This window comes from Ochlerotatus camptorhynchus, unplaced genomic scaffold (assembly GCF_037179485.1).
Source record: "Ochlerotatus camptorhynchus isolate MF236.1 unplaced genomic scaffold, CSIRO-AGI_Acam_v1.1 ptg000246l, whole genome shotgun sequence".
Taxonomy (NCBI): Eukaryota; Metazoa; Arthropoda; class Insecta; order Diptera; family Culicidae; genus Ochlerotatus; species Ochlerotatus camptorhynchus.
In genome coordinates, this window is record NW_027040736.1 from 196,267 (window position 1) to 220,615 (window position 24,349).

Below are 24,349 nucleotides of genomic sequence, written 5' to 3' on the forward strand. Positions count from 1 at the left end.
TATGGCCACGAATCGTGGGCATTAAAAGAGGCCGATCGGAGAGCTTTCGGTGTCTTCGAGCGTAAAGTGCTGCGAACAATACTCGGCGGTAAACTGGAAAATGGCATCTGGCGGCGTCGCATGAATCACGAGTTGTACCAAGTATAGAACGGCATGGATATTGTGAAGCTTATAAAACACGGCAGGCTACAGTGGGCTGGGCATGTGGCACGAATGCCGGAAGAGCGTCAAGCGAAGTCAATATTCAGCAGGGAACCTGGAAGAGGACGTCGGCTTCGGGGTAAGCCACGCACGCGTTGGCTTTGTGCAGTTGAGGAGGACATTAGGTCCTTGAACGTCCAAGGCGACTGGAAGCGATTGGCTCAGGACCGAGACCAATGGAGACGGTTACTTCGTTCGGCGCAGATTTGAATTCAACGAGTCGTCGCCCATCAGGTACTCAGGTAGGTTAATGAAAATACGAGGAAAATACATAACAAATCGCTGTCAAACTCATTTTCACAGACCATGAAATTAAATTTTTTAGGTTAGCCAAAGAAAAAAAATTAACAACTATACACGGCGATGCACCCGCAAGTGTGCGTGCGTTAAACATCACTATTCTCTATTGGAACATTGTGAAGAACCAAAGAGACAGCGGCGCCGGTGGTGTAGTGGTAAGCGTGATTACCTCTCACCCCAGCAGGCCTGAGTTCAATCCCAGTCGGCGCCGCCGGGATGTTCTGAGGCATAACATCTCTGATCACAGGGAAGTAAAGCCGTTTGTCCCCGGTTCATGAGTTGATGGGTCGATAGGTAGGGTCCAGGTGTGGGAGCTACCTTCCTGGCGTCGGTAGCATTGGTGCTCAGCACGGAAAACAAGATCGACGGAAAACAAATCAAGGGAAAAAAAAAGAACCAAAGAGAAGTATCCGAGCCACGGTGGAGTGATCACCTATTTAGGAATCGGAGACGAATTACCATTGGCGTAGCTAATAGGGGTGCCAAGCAGACCATTTCCCCTCCAGAACTATCTAGCCCCCCCCCAGGAATTTGGGGTGTTTTTTTTTATATACATCGGTATTGTGTTAAGCAGCTGCGAGATTACTTTTTATTTTTATTGATTATTATGAATGTCTACTTTCCTTAATGTTCTAGACTAGACATTGTTTCAATCAATTATGTTTTACCGACATTTAATCGATGGCATAATAAGACGTCTTCATACTCTACAAATTGAGGCAAGAGTTCGGGACCAAGAAGGACTTCTAAGAAATTCAGGGAAAAACGTTAAAATTAATGAAACATAGCAGGAATTTTGGGAACTTCATAGAGCTTCAGAAAAATTCGTAGGAAAATGTTCAGAAAACTGCTTAGAAGTGGGAATTCTAATTAAGTTTTAGGATCTTTGTAGAAGTTAAACATTATTTAATTCCAGGGAACCTCATTATTGTTCGGGGATATTCATATAATTCCAGGACACTTTTTTTAAGGCTCATGAGCCCGGAATAGTTCAAGGAATTACGCGCATGTTCAAGAACATTCGCGAAAAATCAACGAGAAACGTAGAAGTGCAGAAAACGTTGCGAATTTCTTAGCATTTTGAGGAGCTGAATAAGTTTTCATATAAGTTCCGGGAATTTGGTAGAAGTTCAGCAAACTTCTAAGAACTTTAGGGATCCTTGCTTCACTTTAAAGTACTTCGTTGCAGAGTGTCAAAAATATGGAATTTTGAATAAATTCAGAGAACTTCGTAGAAGTCAGGACTGTCTTCTGATCACTCAATGGGCGCAATCTACTGATTTTCTGAAATATACAAAGTGAGAATCAAGCACAACATACAGTTGGCTTGTTTTTCACCCTGCGCAAGTGTAAAGCACCGGAGAAGAGAAGACAGACACACATCCAGAAATAACGAACGCTCAATGTGTAGCCATCGCTCCCACGGCTCCGACGCAAATAGTGCCACTCAGTGTAGGGTTGCAAATGGAGAACACAGCAAAAAGACTACATTTTTCGTTGTTATGCCCTTCTTCATCTCCTATGCATGCACTCGTGCTAAGCAAAGTCTGCAAATAATTCAAAGAAGACATTGGCGCTTGTTGTGTAATATTCGCTCCCTGCGCCACACGGAGTGTACCGCTCATTGTGTGGATCGCTTTCTCACAGATTAGTTGGAAAAGAGTGTGTGAAGTAAATGGGAGAACCACACACGCTTGGTCGAGTGATGTGAGATGCATGCACAAAGTTGCTTTGCTAACGCTCTGAGGTGCTTTCCAGCCCTGGTAGAAGTTGAAGAAATTTTAGTAAAACTTAAGGGAGTTTTGTACAGTATGGGCTGGAATCTCAGAGTGATGCAAAACATAGTTACTTGTGCTGCTCTTAAATACGGGAGCGTGTCTCTTATCTTGGCAAACTTTGCAAAAGTTTGAGGAACTTCATTGGAGGAAGCATAATAAAAAATCTGGGGCCTTCTTTTAACTTCAGGAAACTTTGTTTAAGATTATGTCATTTCTTTTTCACATTGTTTTAATCTAAGTCAAATAGATAATGGGAATTCATCAACTGTAGGTCATTTTAATTAATTAAGAGTCATTTTCCTGGCTTCTTTTTCCATAATATGCCAGAATACACTTTATAATGTGTGGTGCTTCATTAGCCAAAGATTTTGCAGCAGCTGGTTTGTCTCTCCGATAAATGCGGAGTTCCAACAGCCGATCGAAGAGAACACTTGGCTGTTTTAGTATTTCTGAATGAATGAATGAAAAATTAGGGTTACCTCGCACATATTTCACTTTTTCCGGCTCAAGTGGAACGCGTTTAATGGTGTTATGCGGCAGTTCAGCCCGATGCTTGGTTGCCGTCGGTCGTGGTCTTCCACATGGATTGTTAGAGGATCTTCCATCAAATCATGAGATTCCTATGGTGATGGAATTTCATTCATCATCTGGTTCAGAAGCAGTAGGCAGCCAATCTATTTCATCCTATCTTTTTTCAGGAGCCTTCGAGTTACGATCAATCGGCAAAATTTCATGACAACATTCTTGTCAAAAAGATAATGTTTATGGCACTGAATTTTTACATAAGGCACAAGCTTACCCAACAAAGGTTTGGAAGACTTTATGAAAATGTTCAATGTTTTCACCATAGGCAAAACTTTTTACCACTTTTTCGAATGCTTTCCCAGCTCCGAAAGGGCTTATTTTTGTGTGAATTATCATTATGGGTATGTTGTCTTCTTGTTCAATAATGACAGCACACTAACAAACTATTTTATTTTAAGATATGAAGCTGCTCCACAACCTGAACCTCTATGCCCTATTGAAAACTGTGGATCAATTAAAATGGACTTGTTTGTTACTTTTGCCATAGAGCAGCAGATCAGATAATCTTTTTTGAAGCACTCCAAAGAGATAGCTGAATACGAGGCACCGGTTATTACTGAAGAAATTCGCGATATAAGCCGTTTATGATTTAAACAATCTGTGACAATCATTCGAAAATCTTACCATTTCTAACTATTTATACACAGATGCCTCTAATGATCGTCACGCAAGAAACAGAAAATAGTGAATTATATTTTGGAATCATTAAAACATATTTTAAGTATTGATAGTAGTTATAACTGACTTTGTTATAATTCTGAGATAATGAGAAACTTCGCACAAGCCACTTTTCACTTTTATATCAAAATATAACACGGGTTGATATAAATATCAACCACTGATATTATTGTGTTATAGATTTGTTATGCCCTTCTGATCGGGTCCTATTCAAATGAAACAGAAATATATAGCATGCTTTTTTGAATCGGCGCATAAACTCAAGCTAATATTGAATCCCGAGCAAGGCCGGGCACACTCAGCTAGTATATACATATATAAAACAGAGTTGCGTACGTAAGACCGCGAAAAGTTTATCTTTCAATTAATAACTGAAATTAGAATTACGTCATCAAAAACAATAACAATATAAAAAAAAATTAAAAATAAGGGGAAATCGTGAATGCTCGAATTTGTAAAAAAAAACAATTTTGGGCGGGACGAAGCGCGTGGGGTCAGCTACCCTAATAAAAATAACCATAAACGAACGATAACGTCGTTAAGCAAATTAACCATACAATTTTTATTAGGGTAGTTTCTAATAAATCTGCAAACTTCACAGACATTTAATGAATTACATAGGAACTTCGCAGGAAATGTTGTGAAAATTCTGAGAACTTCGTAGAGATTCGGAAAACATTGTAGAAATTCTGTAAATTTCGTAGAAGTACAGCATTCTTCAAAGCAGTTTCTCATACAAAAACTAGCTAAATGAACTTTCTCACAGTTTTGGGAACTTCGTTTCGTACAGATGTTCAGGTAAATTCTTGGAAAAGGCTCAGGCTCTTCCCAGAAGTTTGGAGAAGCTCATGGATTTTATAAACTCGTGCTTCAGTCAAAAGAGCTTGATGTAAAATATTATGGAACTTGTAAGAAGTTCAGGGAACATTTTATATATACAGGATGACTGGGTAATTCGTGTTACACCCGAAAGGAGGTGAAAGTAGACCACATTTTCAGCAACAAATTGTATGGCAAGGTTGGTCTAAAAATCATTTCTTACCGAGTTATTGATCTATTTATTTTACATTGTCGAGCAACACTACCACTTTTTGCTCGGGCACTCGCGAATATTAACATAGCCCACCAGGGAGTAAGCATTGCTAGGCTACTGTGATCAATCTTTGTTTACTAACCACTCTATTCGATTGGCGCCACAGGCAGAGTGGTTAGTAAACAAAGATTGATCTTAGTAGCCTAGCAATGCTTACTCCCTGGTGGGCTTGCGGGTGTAACACGAATTACCAGTCACCCTGTATATGATAGGGGAAAAGTTTGCTTCGGCAATACCTTAACCTATTATCGTCAGGGGTAAACAAAATCCTTGAGAGCTCAATTTTGGCATGTGGATACATTGTGTTTCAGAGCAACTATTGGCCAAATTTGAGTGCTCTAGGACTTTGTTTACCCCCTGACGATAATAGGTTAAGGTATTGCCGAAGCCAACATTTCCCCTATATGATTTAAAGAAAATTCGAACAGGTTCACAATTCTTGTGAGATATTCAGCTGTAGGTTGTATAAGCAATGAGCAGCAACGGATCTTAGCACAAGTTTAAGGATCTTCATTGAGGTTCAGGAACTTCCTTAGAATTCATAAAGCTGAGATTTAGCTGATAAACATTTTGAATCTTGTAAAAATTTTAAAATGGCGTCTTGAAATTTAAAAAGAAAAATGTATCCCGAAAACGGCACTTCTGATCGAAATGACGTTTGAGTTGTTGAGAAAAATAATATTTTTTCTGGGAAAAATCTCCAAAACATGTTTTTAGTCTATCTATCTTCTATATATATAAAAATGAATTTCTGTCTGTCTGACCCTTATAGACTCGGAAACTACTGAACCGATTGGCGTGAAAATTTGTATACAGGGGTTTTTGGGGTCGTGGAAGGTTCTTATGATGGTTCGAGACCCCTCCCCTTTCTGTAAGGGGGGGGGGCTCCCATACAAATGAAACAGAAATTTCTGCATAACTCGAGAACTAATCAAGCAAATGGAACCAAATTAGGCATGTGGGGGCGAGTGTGGGGTATAAGGAGATAATCATAGGGGTAGCCCCTTAGATAATAGGGGGGGGGGGGCTACGTACAGTATAGCATGCTTTTTTTTAAATCGGCGCATAAACTCAAGCTAATATTGAATCCCGAGCAAGACCGGGCACACTCAGCTAGTAATCTATAAATATAAAAATGAATTTCTGTCTGACCCTTATAAACTCGGAAACTACTGAACCGATCGGCGTGAAAATTTGTATGTAGGGATTTTTGGGGCAGGGAAAGGTTCTTATGATGGTTCTAAACCCCTCCCCCTCTGTAAGGGGGGGCTCTCATACAAATGAAACAGAAATTTCTGCATAACTCGAGAGCTAATCAAGCAAATAGAACCAAATTTGGCATGTGGTGGTCATCGGGGGTAGTACCTTAAATAATAGGGGGGGGGGGGGGGGGGGCTACGTACAATATAGTTTTTTTTAATTGGTACATATACTCAAGCTTATATTGAATCCTGAGCAAGGCCGGGCACACTCAGCCAAGGTTGCAAAGACTCATTTCAGCTAAAACAAGGTTTTTCTAAATTATGAAATAATTAGATGCCATGATCAAATTTTGAATTGGTAGGATACAAGAAGAGGTTGCAAAGAATGTGTTTGACATATTAAACCTGTTTATTTCACTTCATGAGAGTCACAATCAGCGATTTTTCACAAACTCACTCACTCACTCACTCACTCACTCACTCAGCGATCAGCAAATCGCTGATTGTGACTCATAGAAAGCAAAATTTACAAGTTTTATGTTTCCAACGGATACTTTGTAACCTCTTCTTGTAAGTTACAAGTAAAACATGCCATCATACCATCTTTTGGTTTTATTATTCCGAAAAACATTATTTTAGCTGAAATGAGTCTTTGCAACCTTGCACTCAGCTAGTTTCAGATAAAAAAAAACCAAATATCTCACAATGTCCTGGTTCAATTTCTAAAAAAAAAGGCCCATTGAATATACAAACTGTTGGAATGATTTAAATTATGGTCACTTGAAAATTGTTGAACTTTAGAGTTTCTAAAATCTAACACCGATCCTGTCTCTAATAAATTGAAAACTCTTGCATCCGTAATTTATTGCAATACGATAAACATTTTCTCGCGATAACAGAGTGTCCTACAGATGACTCCATCCTATCAGCACAGACAAACAGACATAACACATTGAATATTTCTCACTATAAAACATCGTCGCTAAAACATTACCGTTATCTGTTGAGTACACTGTGGTGGATAGTACGCTGAACAGATGGCGATAGTGTGTTAACGTCAAACGCAAGGGAACTGACTATGCGCGCCACAGGTGGCGGTACTACCAACTACGATACTTTTAAATTGGCCGTTAAATGCTTGTTCGATGAACAACTTGTCTGTTTGTCTGTGCTATGTCTGTTTGTCTGTGCTATCAGTATCACGTTCAATCTGCTCACGTATATGTAAAACTGGATTCATGCATCTCGCTTTGCATTATTGTAGCCATCCGACCGCGGAAGATACCCTTCCGAGCGATCTTATCGCGGTCACGTCGTTCGGAAGTGTGCACGAGATCTAATTATCATTCTGCAACCCCTTTACTACCCATAATCGCATAACCGTCCCATATGGATAGGAAATCAAGCAGAGATGGGACTGATATGCGATTATGGGCAGTTTAACAGGTGATTGTCGATTCCAGCTAGTCATTGTCAGATGAAATTTGACCAGACGACAACTTTGCTGCTATCACATCCTGCCAAAATTCTTATAATCGCTAATTGGTGATCGATATTTTGGACCTGTCAGTCAGTGTCGTAAGCCGTGATATGCGGAATCCAGCAATTGACCAAACACCGAAAGCCGATTGCGATAAGAGATTGGTATTTTGTTTACAATCATCTTCGTCCGTGATACGAAGTGCGATGGTGTTGATATGGTAATCAGGGTTGCCAAAACTACAGATTAATATGTGTTTCTTCAGATTTTTAAGACTTTTTAAAACCAAGAATTTGTATTCCCTAATAAAATTTGTGTGCAGGATATCATCCAAACCATTTGTGGAATAGTTGTATCATTTGGATTATCGTTCGGCTATGGTTTTTTTTTATTAGGGTTCACAGATCACAGATTTTTAAGATCGTTGGATTCGGTACCAATATTTCATTAGAGCCAAACTGCTTTTGTAAACAATGGCTTCAACCACCGATTTATCGCTTTTAAACGTGTGAGAAACCGCAAACTAACCATACATACAGGTAGATGAAATTTGCCTCTACTATATGGTGCTTTTAGTTTGAATGTGTGAGTTTTTACTCGTGATAAATCGACGACATAAGTCATTGTTTACAAAAGCAGTTTCACCCTTTTGAAATGTTGGTGAAGAATTATGATCAAATAATTTAAAAAAAAGGTTACTTTGATTTAAAAATACAATAAAAACAATTTGACGGTGATGGGTAATCACGCTGAATGATACATATGAAATATCTTCAACTAGACATGTTTTCAGATGAAAACATTTAAATTAGAAAGCACCGCTCTTCAAACCTGAGAAGGAGAAATCAAGCTAAAAATTCCTCAGCTGAAATTATTTCTATATGGAAGCATAGACAAACATACATAACACATTGAATATTTCTCACTGTAAAACATCGTCGCTAAAACATTACCGTCATCTGTTGAGTACACTGTGGTGGGCATGTGTATAAACGTCAAACGCAAGGGAGTTGTCTATGCGCGCCACAGGTGGCGGTACTACCAACTACGATACTTTGAAATTGTCCGTTAAATGCTTGTTCGATGAACAAATTGCGAATGTTATGTCTGTTTGTCTGTGATGGAAGGTTCCGATTTTTTTTTCCGTATTATCAACATTGAAATCTTGGATAATTTTCCAAGCCGGATATCTTAGAATTAAGATCAAGTGCGCGATTCATTCTTTTCCTTGATGAGACCTTAAAGTTTGAAGAATTCAGAATCTTAGAAATGTTTCGAAGTTCAAGACCTGCAAAAAATCTAATAGTCCCAGAGTGTTAAACATTGCTAAGAAGATTGTTTCTATTTTCAGCCAAGCGGCCCAACACCAATTTGACATGGTTATTTATAATATACTGCTCTTGCACCAATGATCTGAAGTCGCGAATGAGCTGAGATGCAAAATTACATTTGCGAAGCAAGCGAAATAGTGCTGCTAGCCAAAACTTGATGGGAAAACATTATCCTTTCTGGTGGTGGTGTTAGTTTGCGTGAGAGTGCTAAGAGTTTTGACAAATTATTTAAAGCAGATATCATCACAGATTTTCTGGACAAAAAAGATTTTTCGGAACAAAAACACAGATTTCCTTTTGGCATCCCTGTATTCGTAATACACATTAAACAGCCATAAGCAACGACCGGTTTCCGAAAGTCGATTGGTAATTACTGGGTACTACATTATTTCGTATGACTGTCACGGTACTTCAGTCGGGTGGTAAACTTTGATACGGAAAGACACACGCTGTCGGTTGGGCAAGACAAAGACGATGGATAAAAGAGTAACGTTACTGTGCATTTTGCTTAATTACATTGTTGGCAGTCAACAGGTAAGCTTGTGGACTTAGGTTAGGATTATTTTGGATGATATGACGATGACATGCGCGTTTGAGTGATTGTAGCAATCGACGCCTAATGACGATCACTACTGGGCGGGTGTGGTGGAGTTCAGCTTTAAGGAAAGATCGGTCGACTCGGAATCGCCCGTGGTCTACACGGCAAGGAATTTGGAGCAATACAAGCAGATAATCAATTCTACGGAAGCTGACCCGGTGGATATTATTGTTTTTCCAGAATATGGCTTGAGTGCCGTTGAAACGGCTTCATTTGTCCCGAACCCGGTCGACCTTATTGCGCCATGTAACAATCTGGAATATGAGGCGGTTGTGAGGGATTTATCCTGTTTAGCGAGAGATCGTCAGAAATATTTGGTTGTGAATCTGGTGGAGAAGGCCCTCTGTCCGGAGGAATGGGAACGGCGGCCATGTGCTCCGAATGGTTTGTACCACTTCAATGCGAACGTTGTGTTCGACCGGAATGGACGCGTCATCGCTCGCTATCGAAAGTTTAACCTATTTGGAGAGGCTGGAATCAATGTTACCTCTTGGGCTGACTTAACTCATTTTGAGACAGATTTCGGAGTTAAGTTCGGTACCTTTATCTGTTTCGATCTGATGTTCGAACAACCGGCTTTGCAACTAGTTCGCAGTGGAGTTACCGATTTCATCTTTTCTACCATGTGGTTTTCGGAGCTACCGTTCCTGACTGCAGCGCAGATTCAGCAAGCTTGGGCCTACACAAACAATGTGAACTTTCTGGCGGCCGGAGCGAGCTTCCCAGAGGTCGGCAGTACCGGTACTGGAGTATTTGCTGGAAAACGAGGACGGATCGTTGCCGTGATGAACCATAATGCCGATTCGTATGTTAACTTCAATTAATGGGCCATTATCTGGCATTAATGGTTATTGTTATTCACAGGAAGCTATATGTGGCGCAGGTTCCGAAAATAAGCAGACCTCAAGCTACCATCAGCCGTCAACCGGTCATCAGGTACACCCCAGCTGAGATGTCGAATCTTAAGTTGAAACGTGATCATATCGATGGCTATCGGACTTCAAATCTTCCGTTGAACGTCAGCTCCCATCAAGAATCGTTGTGCCAGGGCTCGTTGTGTTGCAACTTCACTATTGATTATACTGTTACGCTGCCAGCGGATGTCAACCAGGTAAGATTTACAAGCAAGATGAAATTTTCCATTAATGTCGATCAAGTTTCTAGATGTTTCTGGAGCTTCTATAGATCTTCTTTACTATCGCTATTCACTTAACAGGCCCGTAGATTGGGAATCCACGGGACATGGGACTGTGATGGGAATAGTGGCAGATTAGGGAATATCTAGAGATGTTCAAAAATCAGCAAGAAAAGTTCGGGGAATATCTAGAAATGTAAAAACAAAACATCTAGAGAAGCTCAGCAAATATTCTCTCAATTCTTTGGAATGCTCTGAAGTTCTCTAAAAATTCCCTGTAAAGCAAATGATGAATCGGAAAAACTCGACCTTCTTCGACTTTGCATAATTGCTGTGGGCAATGATTCACATACTTGCAAAAACTCGGCCATTTTGAATCGAGTAAAATTTTCAAAATGGCTTCACTGATATTTTTCAAAAGCTTGCTGCGCGGAAACGGAACTTCTGATTGAAATGACTTCCAAGACAAAGTTGTAGAGAAGAATACTGTTTTTCTGAAAATTGTTTTTTTTATGTATTTAGCAGCTTCAAGTAAAAATAAAAAAAAGTTAAATCCCTAAATATTTAAAAATGTCCTGGTTAGATTTTCCAAAGAAAAAAGCTTATGAAGAATGTAAACTTGTGGAATGTTTAAAAATTATGGACACTTAAAAATTGACAGAAAGTAAAAAGTTAGTAAAACAGAAAGTAAAAAGTTAGTAAAATTTTTGAACTTTTTGTTAAAACGAATTTTTATATAATTTATACTTAAGGTTCAATTTACTTTGATGCATTTTTTTAAAAATTCAAAAGCAGTTTTTTTCGACGCATTATTTTAGATTGCAAAAAGCTCGCGTCATTATGTGTAAAATATCAAAAGGAATCGAATAGTGCGAGTTTTTTGCAATCTGAAATAATGCGTCGGAAAAAAACTGCTTTTGAAATTTTCCAAAAAGCATCAAAGTAAATTGAACCTTAAAAAAAAAATGTTCGAGACATTTGAAATCAATTTCTGTGAAAACATACTCAAAAAAGCGTACTAACAAAAAGTTCTAAAAATTGACCAAAAGTTCATATTTCGAATTTCAGTTTTTCAAGTGTCCAAAAGTTTGAGCCTTCCAAAAGTTTGCGATTCTTCTAGGTATTTGTTTTTTAATAATCAGAAAGACATATTTCCGGAGAACTTTGAGATTTGGGCGTAATTTCTTTTGTAAACAAACATCAATTGACGATTTCTCGCGAGTAAAGGCTCAACCTAGAAAATTAACAACACACACAGGTTGAGTAATACCGTATGCGTTAAAATCCCGATGTAGACCTCCTTGTTGACCTTGTCGCCTTCTGGAATGAACAACGGGTCCATCTTTTGCCATCGGAAGCCACCAATCCAAACACCATAACGCTAGCAGGATGCTTGGTCAGATACACGTTCTTGTGCTCGTCTGCCACGTCTTTTACCGGAAGAGAACTAATATACCGGACGGTTCTGGAATTTGATACGGGATCGACGGTAAACATGCTCTCGTCGGTGAACAGGATTGCCGGATTTTTTCGCTTAAGGAAGTTCAAGATTTTCTTGCATTGTTCGACTCGTAGCTCCCGGATGCGGTTGGTAATCATGTGAGTTTTTATCCTTGCCCTCGACTTCGCCCCGCAGTTACGGTGTTCCTTTGCTAATTTCCTTATTGAACGCACTGGATTCACCCGAATCTTCCTTTTGATAGCAGCGATAACCCTCGGAAGCCGAGCTTACCTCGGGCGACCTGTGGCCACCTTCGCGGATAGTTGTCCTTTCTTTTCTCGGTTTAAAACCCTTTTGACGGTCCACCGGGACACTCCCAGGGCAATTGAAATGTCTTTTTGCGACATTTGCGCGTGGGACAAATCACGAATACGCTGCCACTTCGTCATGGTGCAACTGTCAAACTAAGTAAATCATTTTCTTTTATACACAGCCTACTACGGTATGAGCTATAGGTTACGTGCATGCAAAGAAAACCAAGGCATTGTATGCACAGGTGAAACGGGAATCTTATTTGTACGATGGTGCAAACATTATCATATAGCATGTGGTATAATTTGATCCCGAGATTGAGCATTTATTCGCGAGAAATCGGCGATTGACGTGTTTGTTTACAAAAGCAATTACGCCCAAATCTCGAAGCTCTCCAGAATTGTTCTCTATATTTTTGTGTCAGACGTCAAGTCGATCAGAAATGCTGTTTCAAGAACGCCATTTTGAAAATTTGACACGATCCAAATTGGCAGAATTTTAGGCTGACATCTTGACTCATTGCCCATAACAAACAATTTCGAAAATGTTTTTCCGGCGTTTCTTTGTGATTTTCTTCCATTGTTAAAATTTGCGTTGGGAAATTTTTCTCAGATTATATTTTAGGGTAAATGACTGCTTCGGTAATACCTTATTCTATTATCGTCAGGGGGTAAACAAAGGCCTTGAGAGCTCAATTTTGGCAATGGAAGAATATATTGTGTTTCAGGTTATCTATTGGCCAAATTTGAGTGCTCTAGGAGTTTGTTTACCTCCCTGGCGTTAATAGGTTAAGATATTGCCAAAGCCGACATTTCCCCTATATGGATTGCTGAGATCATATCCTCGTAATTTCACTACATTCTGCCATGCTCTTGGCTCATGACTTACTATTTTTCAAAGTAAAGGACGTCCGAGAAAATTCAAAGATCAACTAAAGTTTTCCCGGATATTTGGCCATCCATTTTTTTTTAAATTTTTAGTTCATTAATGTGATTGTAGCACAAACGAAGTGACGGACGGAGCGGCTCGAAAACTTTGGTGACGCACCTGCTATTGCAATTTTTCAGTGTATCACATGGCAACACCACTACCACTGGATTGTACCACATGGCAACACTAAATGTACTAGAATGTTTTGGTTCTATCTCTTTCACTCTACTCTAAACTGAAATGCATAAAAAATGACAAAATGATACACTCTTTGCACACTGTTAAAGATCATATTGCACACAAAATCAACTATGTTCAAATCAAAACAAAAATACTAGCCCATCTGGTGGCTGATGGCACAAGCTTCTAAGAAAATTCTATTACAGCGAACCACATTATTTTAATTGATTTCTTCGCCAGTTAGTCGTCTGTCACTTCGTTTGTGATCGTAGTCTCTACCTGTGGGTGATTCTGAGAACCTTCGGCCTTTATGTCCATTAACGTTTCTATGGCATTTGAAAAATTGCGGGATATTTCAAGAAGTTCTGAAAATTTCAAAGAAACTCTAAGAAATGAAAGGCAGTTGCGACGCCCAGAACGACATGGAAATTGTATGGTTAATTTGCTTAACGACGTGTTCTGGGTATCATCCAAACCATTTGTGGAATAGTTCAATGATTTGGGTTATCGTTCGTTTATGGTTATTTTTTATTAGGGAGTTTAAAGATCTGTTCTGGTAAGTTCCGATTGCTTTCAATATTTTTCAGGTAAATTTTGAGAACTTACATTACGAACAATTTTGCAAAGTTTCATATAAATTGGGCAAGGTCGATTATACATTTTTTTGATGATTTTCCTGGAACTGCTTTTTTTAGTTACTTAAAACTTCTCTGAAGCTTCATAACATAATCTAAGTTTTTTCTAAATAGTATATAGGCGTTTACTAAGCTTCTCCAGATGTTCCAGGTGCTTATTTAGATGATCATTGAAACTTTCTAGATGTTCCTTGAACATCTCTAGAGCCTTCTTCTGATGTTCATTGTTCTTAAGAAGATATTCTCTTAACTTCTCTAGTTGTTTTCTGAACTTTTAAAGATTTTCGTTGAACTTTTTTTTTTGTTTTCAGAATATCTATGGATTAATATTATTATCATAGAGTTTTGGCACTTCTCAACAAAAATGCTGGAAAATTTCACCTACCCCGGGCTGTTTTTATGCCAAGGGGGTTAGGCTCTGTGGATCTCATTCTTCAGTTCTCGTCCTAATTTGTTTGCCTCAGTCGGATCAGTTATGATGATTCAGAAACCGCCGGACAATACTACAGGTTCCAAGAATCACTGCTTTCTGAAAGCTGTTCATTTCTCTTCGTAGTTCCAACTCTTCAAGGGAACTTATAAGGGTACGAGGAACAATTCCAGTCGCCGAGATTACTACCGGAACTATATGCACATCTTCCAGGTGCCGCATCTGCTTCAACTCCTCCGCCAAATCGTGGTACTTCAGTATCTTGGTCGAGAACGTTGACTGAACATTGCGATTTAACGGTTCAGCGATATCGATGAGGGTAACCCGCTTCATCCTTTTGTCGTAAACCATAATGTCAGGGCGATTGGCACGAATGTGGACATCCGTAATGATCTAGCGATCCCAGTACAGTTTTATGCAACTATTTTCCAGTACCGGGTCTGGCAGGTACTTGTAGAAGGGTACGTACTGGTTCACCAAGTTGTGCTTAGTGCAAGTTGTTGGTGCACAATCTTAGCGACATCGTTGTGAGGACCGAAATACGCTACTTCTGCCAATGCTTGGCAACCAGCAACAACATGTTCGATCGTCTCCCCTACTGGATTGCACTTTCTACAACGGTCTTCTACTTCTTCGACATGCGCTTGTCGACATGCGCTTGTTCCAACTGATGGGTATGCGTCCCATGAATTCTGGCTTCCACGATGCGACTTTATCTTCGACAGTTTTTAGGTCGCAATTCAACTGGTAGTCTTCCTGCGCCAGATGCAGGGCGCTGAGCCCGTGGTCTGCCTCACAAACAGCACGGTAGACTTCGTGACGGTTCTGGCATAGCGCTTGGATATCAGTGATGCCTCTTCCTCCTTCATTACGTGCCAAGGTGACTCTCTCGACGGCCGACTTTGGGTGATGCATGCGATGCTTAGTGAACGCCACTCGTACTGCTCGTTCTATCGCCTCCAAGTCTGTTGTGGTCCACTTGATCACCCCAAAGCTGTAGGTCAACAGGGGCACGGCAAACGTGTTTATCGCCTTTATCTTGTTGCCGGCCGACAGGAACGACCTCAGAACACGATTGATTCGATACAAGAACTTTTCCTGCAGCTCCTTCGTGATCGTTGTATGGCGAATCCCTTTCAGTTGCAGGTACCCCAGGTACTTATAGGTTTCGCCTTCAACCATATTCCGAATCTCCTCCTGTTCGTTGATGCGGAAACTGCCAGTATCCACTACTTGATCCCGACGGATATTGACTGTTCGACATTTATCGACACCAAACTCCATCCGGATGTCATTATTGAACACCGTTACAAGCTGCAAGAGACGGTGCAGCTTTCTCCACTGTTTCTGCAAATAGCTTCAAGTCATCCATGTAGAAGGTGTGGGTAACATTTGTGCTTCTTCCTCCACTGTTCAAATGGTAGCCATAGTTGCATTGATTGAGTGCTCTGCTGAGGGGGTTCATCGCAAGGCAGAACCATAGTGGACTAAAGGCATCGCCTTGGAAAATCCCCCTTCTTATGCTGAGAGTTCTGGACCGTAACACCACTGCTCCGTCAGTAACGTGGAGAGATGTGCCCATTGCGTGCTGCATAAGCCTGATGACTCTATCGTCCACCTTGTACAACTGCAGTACCTTGAGAAGGTACGAATGCGGTACTGAGTCGTACACCTTCTTGTAGTCTTTTTCTGGCTCGCCTGACCGACAATAACTGCATCGATGATGACCTGATCTTTGCAGCCTTGAGTGTTTTGCCGGCAGTCCTTCTGTTCTTCGGCCATAACGTTGTTTACATTGCAATGGTTCTGTATCTTCCGATTTATTACTGATGAGAGCACTTTGTACAGGCTCGAGAGACATGTTATTGACCTGTACTTGGCTGGATTAGCCGTGTTGGGTAGAAGATTGGTTACCCCTCTGGTAATGAATTCTGGTAGCTGTTGGGGGTTTTATAGTACCATATTGAAGCATTCCGCCATCTGCCCATGGATTGAGGTGCACAAAATCTGGTCCTGGTGCAACCCAATTCCTGGTATACCGGGTAGCCCCCGAATATCCTGAGCGGTTACAATTACCGTGGGCATACTTACAATTCCATTGCTCCTATCCTCTTCCTCTGCCAACCACATCCCATCACTGTTATGTTGAGCAGGATTCTCCCACATATCGGCCCAAAACTGTGTTACATCGCCAATCTCCAGGAGTCCTTCACTATAGTCGGTTTTGTTGTTACGGATGTGGTTGTAGAACTCCCTTTCGTTAGTGCTGAACATTCGATTTTCCTTCTTCCGCTTCGAACTTTCTCCATAACGTCGCATCCGTTTAGCAAGAGCACTCAACCGCTGTACGTGGGTGTCGAGCACCTCAGTAATATCAGCTTCAGTGAGGTCATGGAGCTCTGCGGGCTTGACAATTTCAGCAACGTGACGAACTAGCCTCAATGATCGGTTTCCCCTCTTGTACCAACAATCAATATGAAACTAACGATTTAAAATTGGCTCACTACTTGACTAGCCTATTTGTCCCAAGCAAATCGATTACGTACCCCATTCTAGTCGAAATTCTAATACTACACTATGTTTGTTTTGATTCTCTATGAAAGTTTGACAGATAAAATGAGGGGTTAGTGGATTTTCCTAGGTTTCGAGGGGTGAATCGATTAGCTTGGGACCGAAGATAGTACCAGAGCTGAGCCAAAAAGTTGAGCACGTTTCTTCGGGACCTTCTGGTCTTAGAGTTACCTCTATGCTTGTACTGTGTCAACCGTCCAATCGTCCGAAGTGCGACGATTCGGCCCTCCAGGCGTCGCATCCATGCGGGTTTTTGTGCGTTGGGACGTGTACGACTTTCGTCGTTTCCTTGCGGGTACGCCCGCAATCCCAACGTTTGTACCACGGCCATAGCTGCACAGTACATTATGAACTGCAGGTCCTCAAGGTTCTCAGCGGCTTTCAAGTGCTGTGGCAAAATATCATCGTTGAAAATGCTTACTGCACTCGTTAGTCGGTAGGAATACTGCAGTTTTGGTATCCTGTGCCGGGACATGGGGTCCGTCCCTTGGAACTGTGTAGCCGCTGCGTCCATTCGAATGCTCATCCCGTAGTTGCTGTCGTTGCTGGTCTACTACTTGTCCAGGAGTGGTTGGCTCCTCCGTTGACGTGTTTACCGCTGCAATCGACTCACGTCTCTCACTCGCAAGTGCTGCATTCAGCCCAACAGAACTCCTTCTCGACGTATCGCTCGATCCATTCCTCCATAGTTCCCTCCGCACTTCCAGCTTGATGCACTCTACCTCGGCCGGTGCGAGCAAGTTGTGTGACATGATTGCTCGTTGCCTAGTATACAACTTGTTCCGGTCAAGCTGGTTGGCACACGAGAAATAAAGATAATTGAATTACTATTCGATTACAATACTTTCTAATGAGATCTAGTAAGATTAAGAAATCCTATGAATATTTCTAATGAGAATGTTCGTTTGGCTCAGATTTTGACAGTTCATTTGGCTCAACAAATTATCTCCACTCATCTCTCCCGCTGAGGATTTCTAGTCAGCGGGGTAGTCTACAGTTGGCAAACCCCCTACATTGAATTCAACATGTCTTCGATTTTGACGTTGGTATCTATAACCGATTAGACATTTTGCATAGACGCATATTCTGGTTCAATGTCAAAATTAGGTCTGCTTTTTTACTTTTGCTATAAGTTGCTGTTCCTTTCTGTAAGTTCCTGTAAGAAGATAATATGTTACAGGATCATACCATAGAGGTAGCTCTAAGACTAGTAGGTCCCGAAGAAATGTGCTCAACTTTTTGGCTCAGCTCTGGTACTATCTTCGGTCCCAAGCTAATCGATTCACCCCTCGAAACATAGGAAGATCCAATAACCAACAATCAATACAAACTAACGATTTTAAAATGGCTCACCACTTTAGTAGCCTATTGGTCCCAAGCAAACGATTAACGTACCCTATTCTAGTCGAAATTCTAGTACTAAGCAATGTTTGTTTTGATTCGCTATGAAAGTTTGACAGATAAAATGAGTACAAAATCTTACAAAATAGGAAGTACGGGAAAAGATCTATTAAGAGGTTTCTTGATATCCCATCAACATGATGGTTTCAAAATGTGGTTCAGTAATATTTAGCCCTCTGGTTGTCAGGCACATATACAGTACTTGTTCGCTAACTGGGCGTTCTTTAAGTGGGCTGCTTCTTAACTGGACGTTTGTTAATTGGGCTGTAGCCCTCTTCTTCTTATTATTATAATACTTCTTCTTCTTCTTCTTCTTTTTCTACTACTTCTTCTTCCTCTTCCTTCTTATTCTTCTTCATTTTCTTCTTTCCATTATTTAGCGTCGGTCTCTGTTCCGCAATCTAGTGCCAATCACCGACGGACATCGATTGCCATCCATTGACGGCAATCGAATGTGCAGGAAGGCAGCTTCCACACCTGCGTAGGATATCGCACCCATTCAACAACACATATGGGCCGGGACCAACGGCTTTACTTCCCTTTCGAAGGAAGACGTGAACAGGGATTATTATGCCTCAGAAAAATTTGGGATTGAACCAAGACCCATTGGGGTGAGAAAGCAGTCACGCTTATCAGGCATGGCACCAGTTACATTCATTTGCTTTAAATCAAATCTGTATCTCTTATATATGATGACCCAGAGCGAACAGAACCAACCCTTGTTTTTCAGTGAATGTAAACTGCATTCACCGTAAAACAAAAACAAGTTCTGCCCACTCTAGTTCGTCATAGATTTGAGATTTTGACAAATGTTGAAGCTAACATCAAAACGTACAAAAGCTAAATTAATCATTTTACGGAATTTTGTTTATGAAAAAGTTAGAGGCAAATTAATGTAATTGAATACACAAAATGAATGTAAATGATTTACCATGCCTGACACTTACCACTACGCCGTAGGATTGGGCGATCTTGGATCGATCTTTGGAAGATTGATCTTTTTCATCCCGATTTCCGATTTTTCGGATCGATTCTTTGTCCACGAAAAGATCAAAAAAATCGATCTCTATTTTCGATCTTCAAAAGAATAGATGTTAATTTTTTAGAGTGTATTTACATCGAAAAAACGATTTACTCTCACCCCAGTCTGCGTGGTAAATTTAAAGGACATAACGTCAAAATCAGCATCACTCCCTACAATGACGTCACTATTTGCATTTCCGATATTTACGAATACAGCAACATTTGAAGGATTTTCTACCTCCCTCCTGTGCTCATTGCTCTTTACCGTCACGACAACATTTATTTGAATATTATAAAGGAAAGAGTTTCTTGGGATACCAACGAAAACAAGCGTATTCAATAAAAATCAAAAGATCTATCTACCAAAGATCGATTCTTTGGTACTGATTTAATCAGTGGATCGATTCTAGAGCCAAATATAAGATCGATCCGTCAAGATCGATCTTTCTCTGAAGATCGCCCAATCCTACGCCACCGGCTGCACGCTGACGTCACGAATGAACGCGATGAACCCACATTCATCAGTTTGACATCCAGTGGTGGTTTGTTTACCTTTGCTTGTTAGTCAATTCAAGTGGATTAGAGGTTTTAAATAAAAAGAATTAAAACATATGGTATCCGACTATGTTCGTTTGAAAAATATTCCTCTCCAAAAAATCTAAAAAAACCTTTAAATAAATTTTATAATTTTTTTTCTAAGTTCATGTACACAAACCACTGCCAGATGTCAAAAAAGTGAGGTTAACCCGACGGTGCAGCTCCCTATAGCCCTCTTAACCCAGTTAAACCAGGGGCCTGGCTGGCGGCCATGTTTTTGATGCTGTCATCTGCTCTTGTCTTCCTGCTTATAATACGATTTTCCGTCCCTTTCCACCATGTATACGTCAGGCAGGCCGTATTTAAATAAGGCCCGTGATGTTGTCTACTGTCAAACGTATAGGATTGATATAGGGTTGCCAGGCCCCTGAGTTAAACGTCAAACATATACGTCACATTTAGTTTTACATTTCGTTGTGAAAATTGGCGAGGGTTATTCGAATGGAATTTTAGGTGTTAATATAAAAGAAAAATTGAAATTATTTTCTTTGCACACTGAACTCAGGAATTGAACGCATTTTTAGCGAAAGCGTTAAGCCTTTCTAAACTTGCGAAATTGAATGCTGTGAAAATATCAATAACACATTTTACACTGTTTCAAATCAATGTTATTTTTTAACGTCAATCGAACAATCGATTGAAGATCTTCTCAGTGTTTTGTGACGTTTGACAAGGCAGCCCAGTTAGCGAGTCGAATTCGCACTTGGCGAACAAGTACTGTACTATCAACCCAAATAAACAGGTCCCATGCACGAACGAGGGGCAAGGGGCCTCATAGCCTAGTCAGTAAAGGCACGGGGTCCCGAAGAAAATCATTATTATTTTTGGCTCACTCAGTACCAGAACAACGGTCCCAAGCAGTCCCAAGCTATTTCACTCACCCCTGCATGTTCTGCATGAATCCACACACCCCTGATGTTATCTGTCAAACTTTCATAGCGAATCTAAACAAACATAGTGTAGTAATAGAATTTCAACTAGAATAGGGTACGTTAATCGTTTGCTTGGGACCAATAGGCTACTAAAGTGGTGAGCCAATTTAAAATCGCTAGTTTCGTATTGATTCTTGGTATTACCAACAATCAATACGAAACTAACGATTTTAAATTGGCTCACCACTTTAGTAGCCTATTGGTCCCAAGCAAACGATTAACGTACCCTATTCTAGTCGAAATTCTAGTACTACGCAATGTTTGTTTTGATTCGCTATGAAAGTTTGACAGATAACATCAGGGGTGTGTGGATTCATGCAGAACATGCAGGGGTGAGTGAAATAGCTTGGGACTGCTTGGGACCGTTGTTCTGGTACTGAGTGGGCCAAAAATAATAATGATTTTCTTCGGGACCCAGTGGTCTTAGAGTTACCTCTATGGTATTACCAAGCCGGAGGCGGCGGGTTCGATTCCCGGTCCGGTCGAGGGAATCTTTCGGGTTGGAAATTTTCTCGATTTCCCTGGGCGTAGAGTACCATTGTGCTTGCCACACAATATACAAATTCATGCAATTGGTATTGGCATCGAAAGCTCTCAATTAATAACTGTGGAAGTGCATTTAGAACACTAAGTTGAGAGCACGCAATAAGCTAATATGCACTAGCAATAAGCTTGAAATGCGAATAAGAAGAAGAAGATGCACGAACGATTCACAGATGGTGCGACCGTTCCATATAGAGTTGGGGTGATATCCCGAATAGGTGGTTAGGAACTTATTATGGTTATTTTGTATGCGGAAATTTACCCTAATTCGCATTATTTTTTTTCATTTTTATCAGTCTTGATTTGCTACCAAATTGCTTCCATTGCTCACTGAGCCAGGAATACAAGCCAGCGGAGCAAAATTAATAATTCTGAAACTAAGCATTTTCGCGACTTGTTGTCTTGGGCAAAGTTTCTCATCATAATAAGGACCATCTATTGATATAAACAAATAGTTCAAAACTCTTCCGCAAAGATGGCGCCAAAGTCTAACTTCTTTCTCTGATTGGATCTTGGGCAAAGTTGGTTTCGTTGTACTGTCTTGTTTGTTTTGAACTGATTTGACAGTTTGTTATGGACACGGTCAATAAGATCAACCCAAATTTTAGTTCAGTTTACTCATTAATCGCCAACTCGAGTCGCAACATTCCGTATGGCGGCGCTAGTGTTTCTAATGTATTTTAATTGGAATTCTTACACAAAATTTTTCGAAACATTCGTTCAAGCTTGGATGTCTGTTCTCTGTGATATTGCTTCAAAACATATAACTTGAAAATAATAGGCTATGGCGTTTTGACACCTGAAGAAGAGTTGTTTATTTTATGCCATTTCAATGCATTAAATAAAGTTTAATAAAACAAAAAAACATGTTCCACTGAAATGAAGAAATCTCAAATACACCAAAATATACCTCTCTCAAATGTTGATATTTTGTTAAGCGATTATTGCTTTATTTTTGCTGAAAATGTCAGGTTGCGAATTTTTGCGTTTTGGAAGTTAATAAAGTTAAAAAATATCCGTTTTTTTCGTTTTTTTCAACAATATCTTTAAAGTTTGAAGCTATTTATTTAATGCATTTGCATAAAATAAAATATAACATTATATGGTTGTCAGCAAAAAAAAAAACGATTCAGAAAGAAAAAACCATAATCTCGTCATTTTTTTCTTTAACTCCATATAACTCGGAACCAGTAGGCTGTGGAAATTTTACGTCTTCAAAAGAGTTGTTTATTTTGTCAAGGTTAACAACTTTGCCGAAAATACCAAGTATCCAAAACGTCAGAGAAAGAAGTTAGATTTTGGTGCCATCTTTGCGGAAGAGCTTTGAACTATTTGTTTATATCAATAGATGGTTCATATTATGATAAGAAACTTTGCTCAAGAAACCAAGTCGCGAAAAAGCTTCGTTTCGGAGTTATTGATTTTGCTCCACTAGATTGCATTCCTGGCCCAGTGTGCATTGTAATCCCCACTAAAACCTTCAAACCATTTGGGCGATCTCTAAACCTTTATCAATCTTCTCCATATTTTGGACTTATAAATCAACCTGGAGGGTGACCTTGATGATTGCAAATACTTTTTACTAGTGTCTCAGAGTGTTGAAAATTGATCCTAGGATTACCCTATCAATCTTTGAAAGTTCCATTCAAGCATTTTACCTTTTGCAGCAATACTACCGCTACATGCTCGCCGTTAGCGAAGGCAAGCGCACCTTCGATGGCTTCGCCGATGGAATGATCACCACGTGTGCCATCTTTGCCTGTGCCGGAGAGGACCAGAAGTCCTGCTCCACTCGCTTTGAAGATCCTTCCAAAGTCGTGGAAGCCGTACGGTTCAACACGATCGAGATTGTCGGTGCATTTCCGGGAAGTTCGGATGTGTTCCTGTTGCCAAACAGTGTCGATACGAGCATTCTACCGCTGGAGGTCGACGAGATCGAGTACAGTGAGCGATTGTTCACGCAAGATGGGTAAGTAGGAATTTTTTTTGCGGAAGTCACAAATGGATTGAAACTGATTTTTGGGATGTTTTGATTTCAGGGAATTGTATAAGCAAATCCAGTACAACTTGGTCAAGCCGCGCTCTGATCTGTTCACATTCGCCATTTGGGGTCGGAAATTTGTTCACCAAAACAGTAGCGCTCAAGCAACGATCATCAACGGACTGTTAGTATTATTCGCCACTATTTGTGCCATCCTAGTCAAGTAAACGCCATTTAGCGTGTGATTTAGTATCTGATCATGTATTGATACTTTTAGAGAACCATCCCGTGATGAGCTTTAGAATCCGTTAGATGCCGTAGAAGCCGCATTTCCCAAGACCTCACTCAAATATAGAACCTCGGATATCTCAAGTGACATTGAATTTGGCACGCAACCGATATTTACTAAACCCCGGACGGGGTGCGATGTTTATCACTTATTTAGTACTAAACCCCACCGGATTACAGTCCGAGCTAGACAAAAACGCACCCGAGTGCAACTGCAACCTACAATTATTCACGCTTAGTTTTACGCGCTGCTTTCGACATATGTTCCGCCACCGCCGAATGGACAATTTAATAATAGGTGTGTAGTACACGGTTGATGGCAGGAGATTGAACCATTAACCCATAGTAAATGGCAGTAGCAGTGGTAGGTACTCGATTAGGCTTGGAAGTGTGAACAAACGAACATTCAGCAACGTCGTTGTGGGCAATTTCGATATGTCACTGTCGCACGCGCTAGGAATTTGTCATAATCGTTTCTGCAGGAATGAATCCATTGCTTCAGTATTTATTAACACCGAACAATGCCGTCAATTCGATGCGTCTGGTGTCGGCATTTGTATTGAATGCAATGGAGTTTTTTGACACCTTGTTTTTTATATATATATATATATATACATATTTGATTGATGGATCGGATTGAGCAATGGATCATTTTCCTGTGTGATGATGATTGCAGTGCTACCGTGTGAAAAAAAAAACTGGCA

General features: G+C 40.3%; 1 protein-coding gene across 2 annotated transcripts; it reads left to right on the forward strand.

Moving 5' to 3' along the window:
• Positions 1-9,073: 9,073 nt before the first annotated feature.
• Positions 9,074-24,254, forward strand: LOC135704704 (vanin-like protein 1). 2 transcript variants are annotated; one of them, XM_065226186.1, is made up of 6 exons: positions 9,074-9,182; positions 9,255-10,051; positions 10,111-10,357; positions 23,044-23,345; positions 23,416-23,541; positions 23,635-24,254. In XM_065226186.1, exons 1-6 carry the CDS (start codon positions 9,123-9,125, stop codon positions 23,657-23,659), a joined length of 1,557 nt encoding a protein of 518 aa, XP_065082258.1. In that variant the 5' UTR covers positions 9,074-9,122; the 3' UTR covers positions 23,660-24,254. The 2 variants fall into 2 exon arrangements, with proteins under 2 accessions (XP_065082258.1, XP_065082257.1); XM_065226185.1 differs by lacking the exon at positions 23,635-24,254 and having other exon boundaries at positions 23,416-23,625.
• Positions 24,255-24,349: the final 95 nt, after the last annotated feature.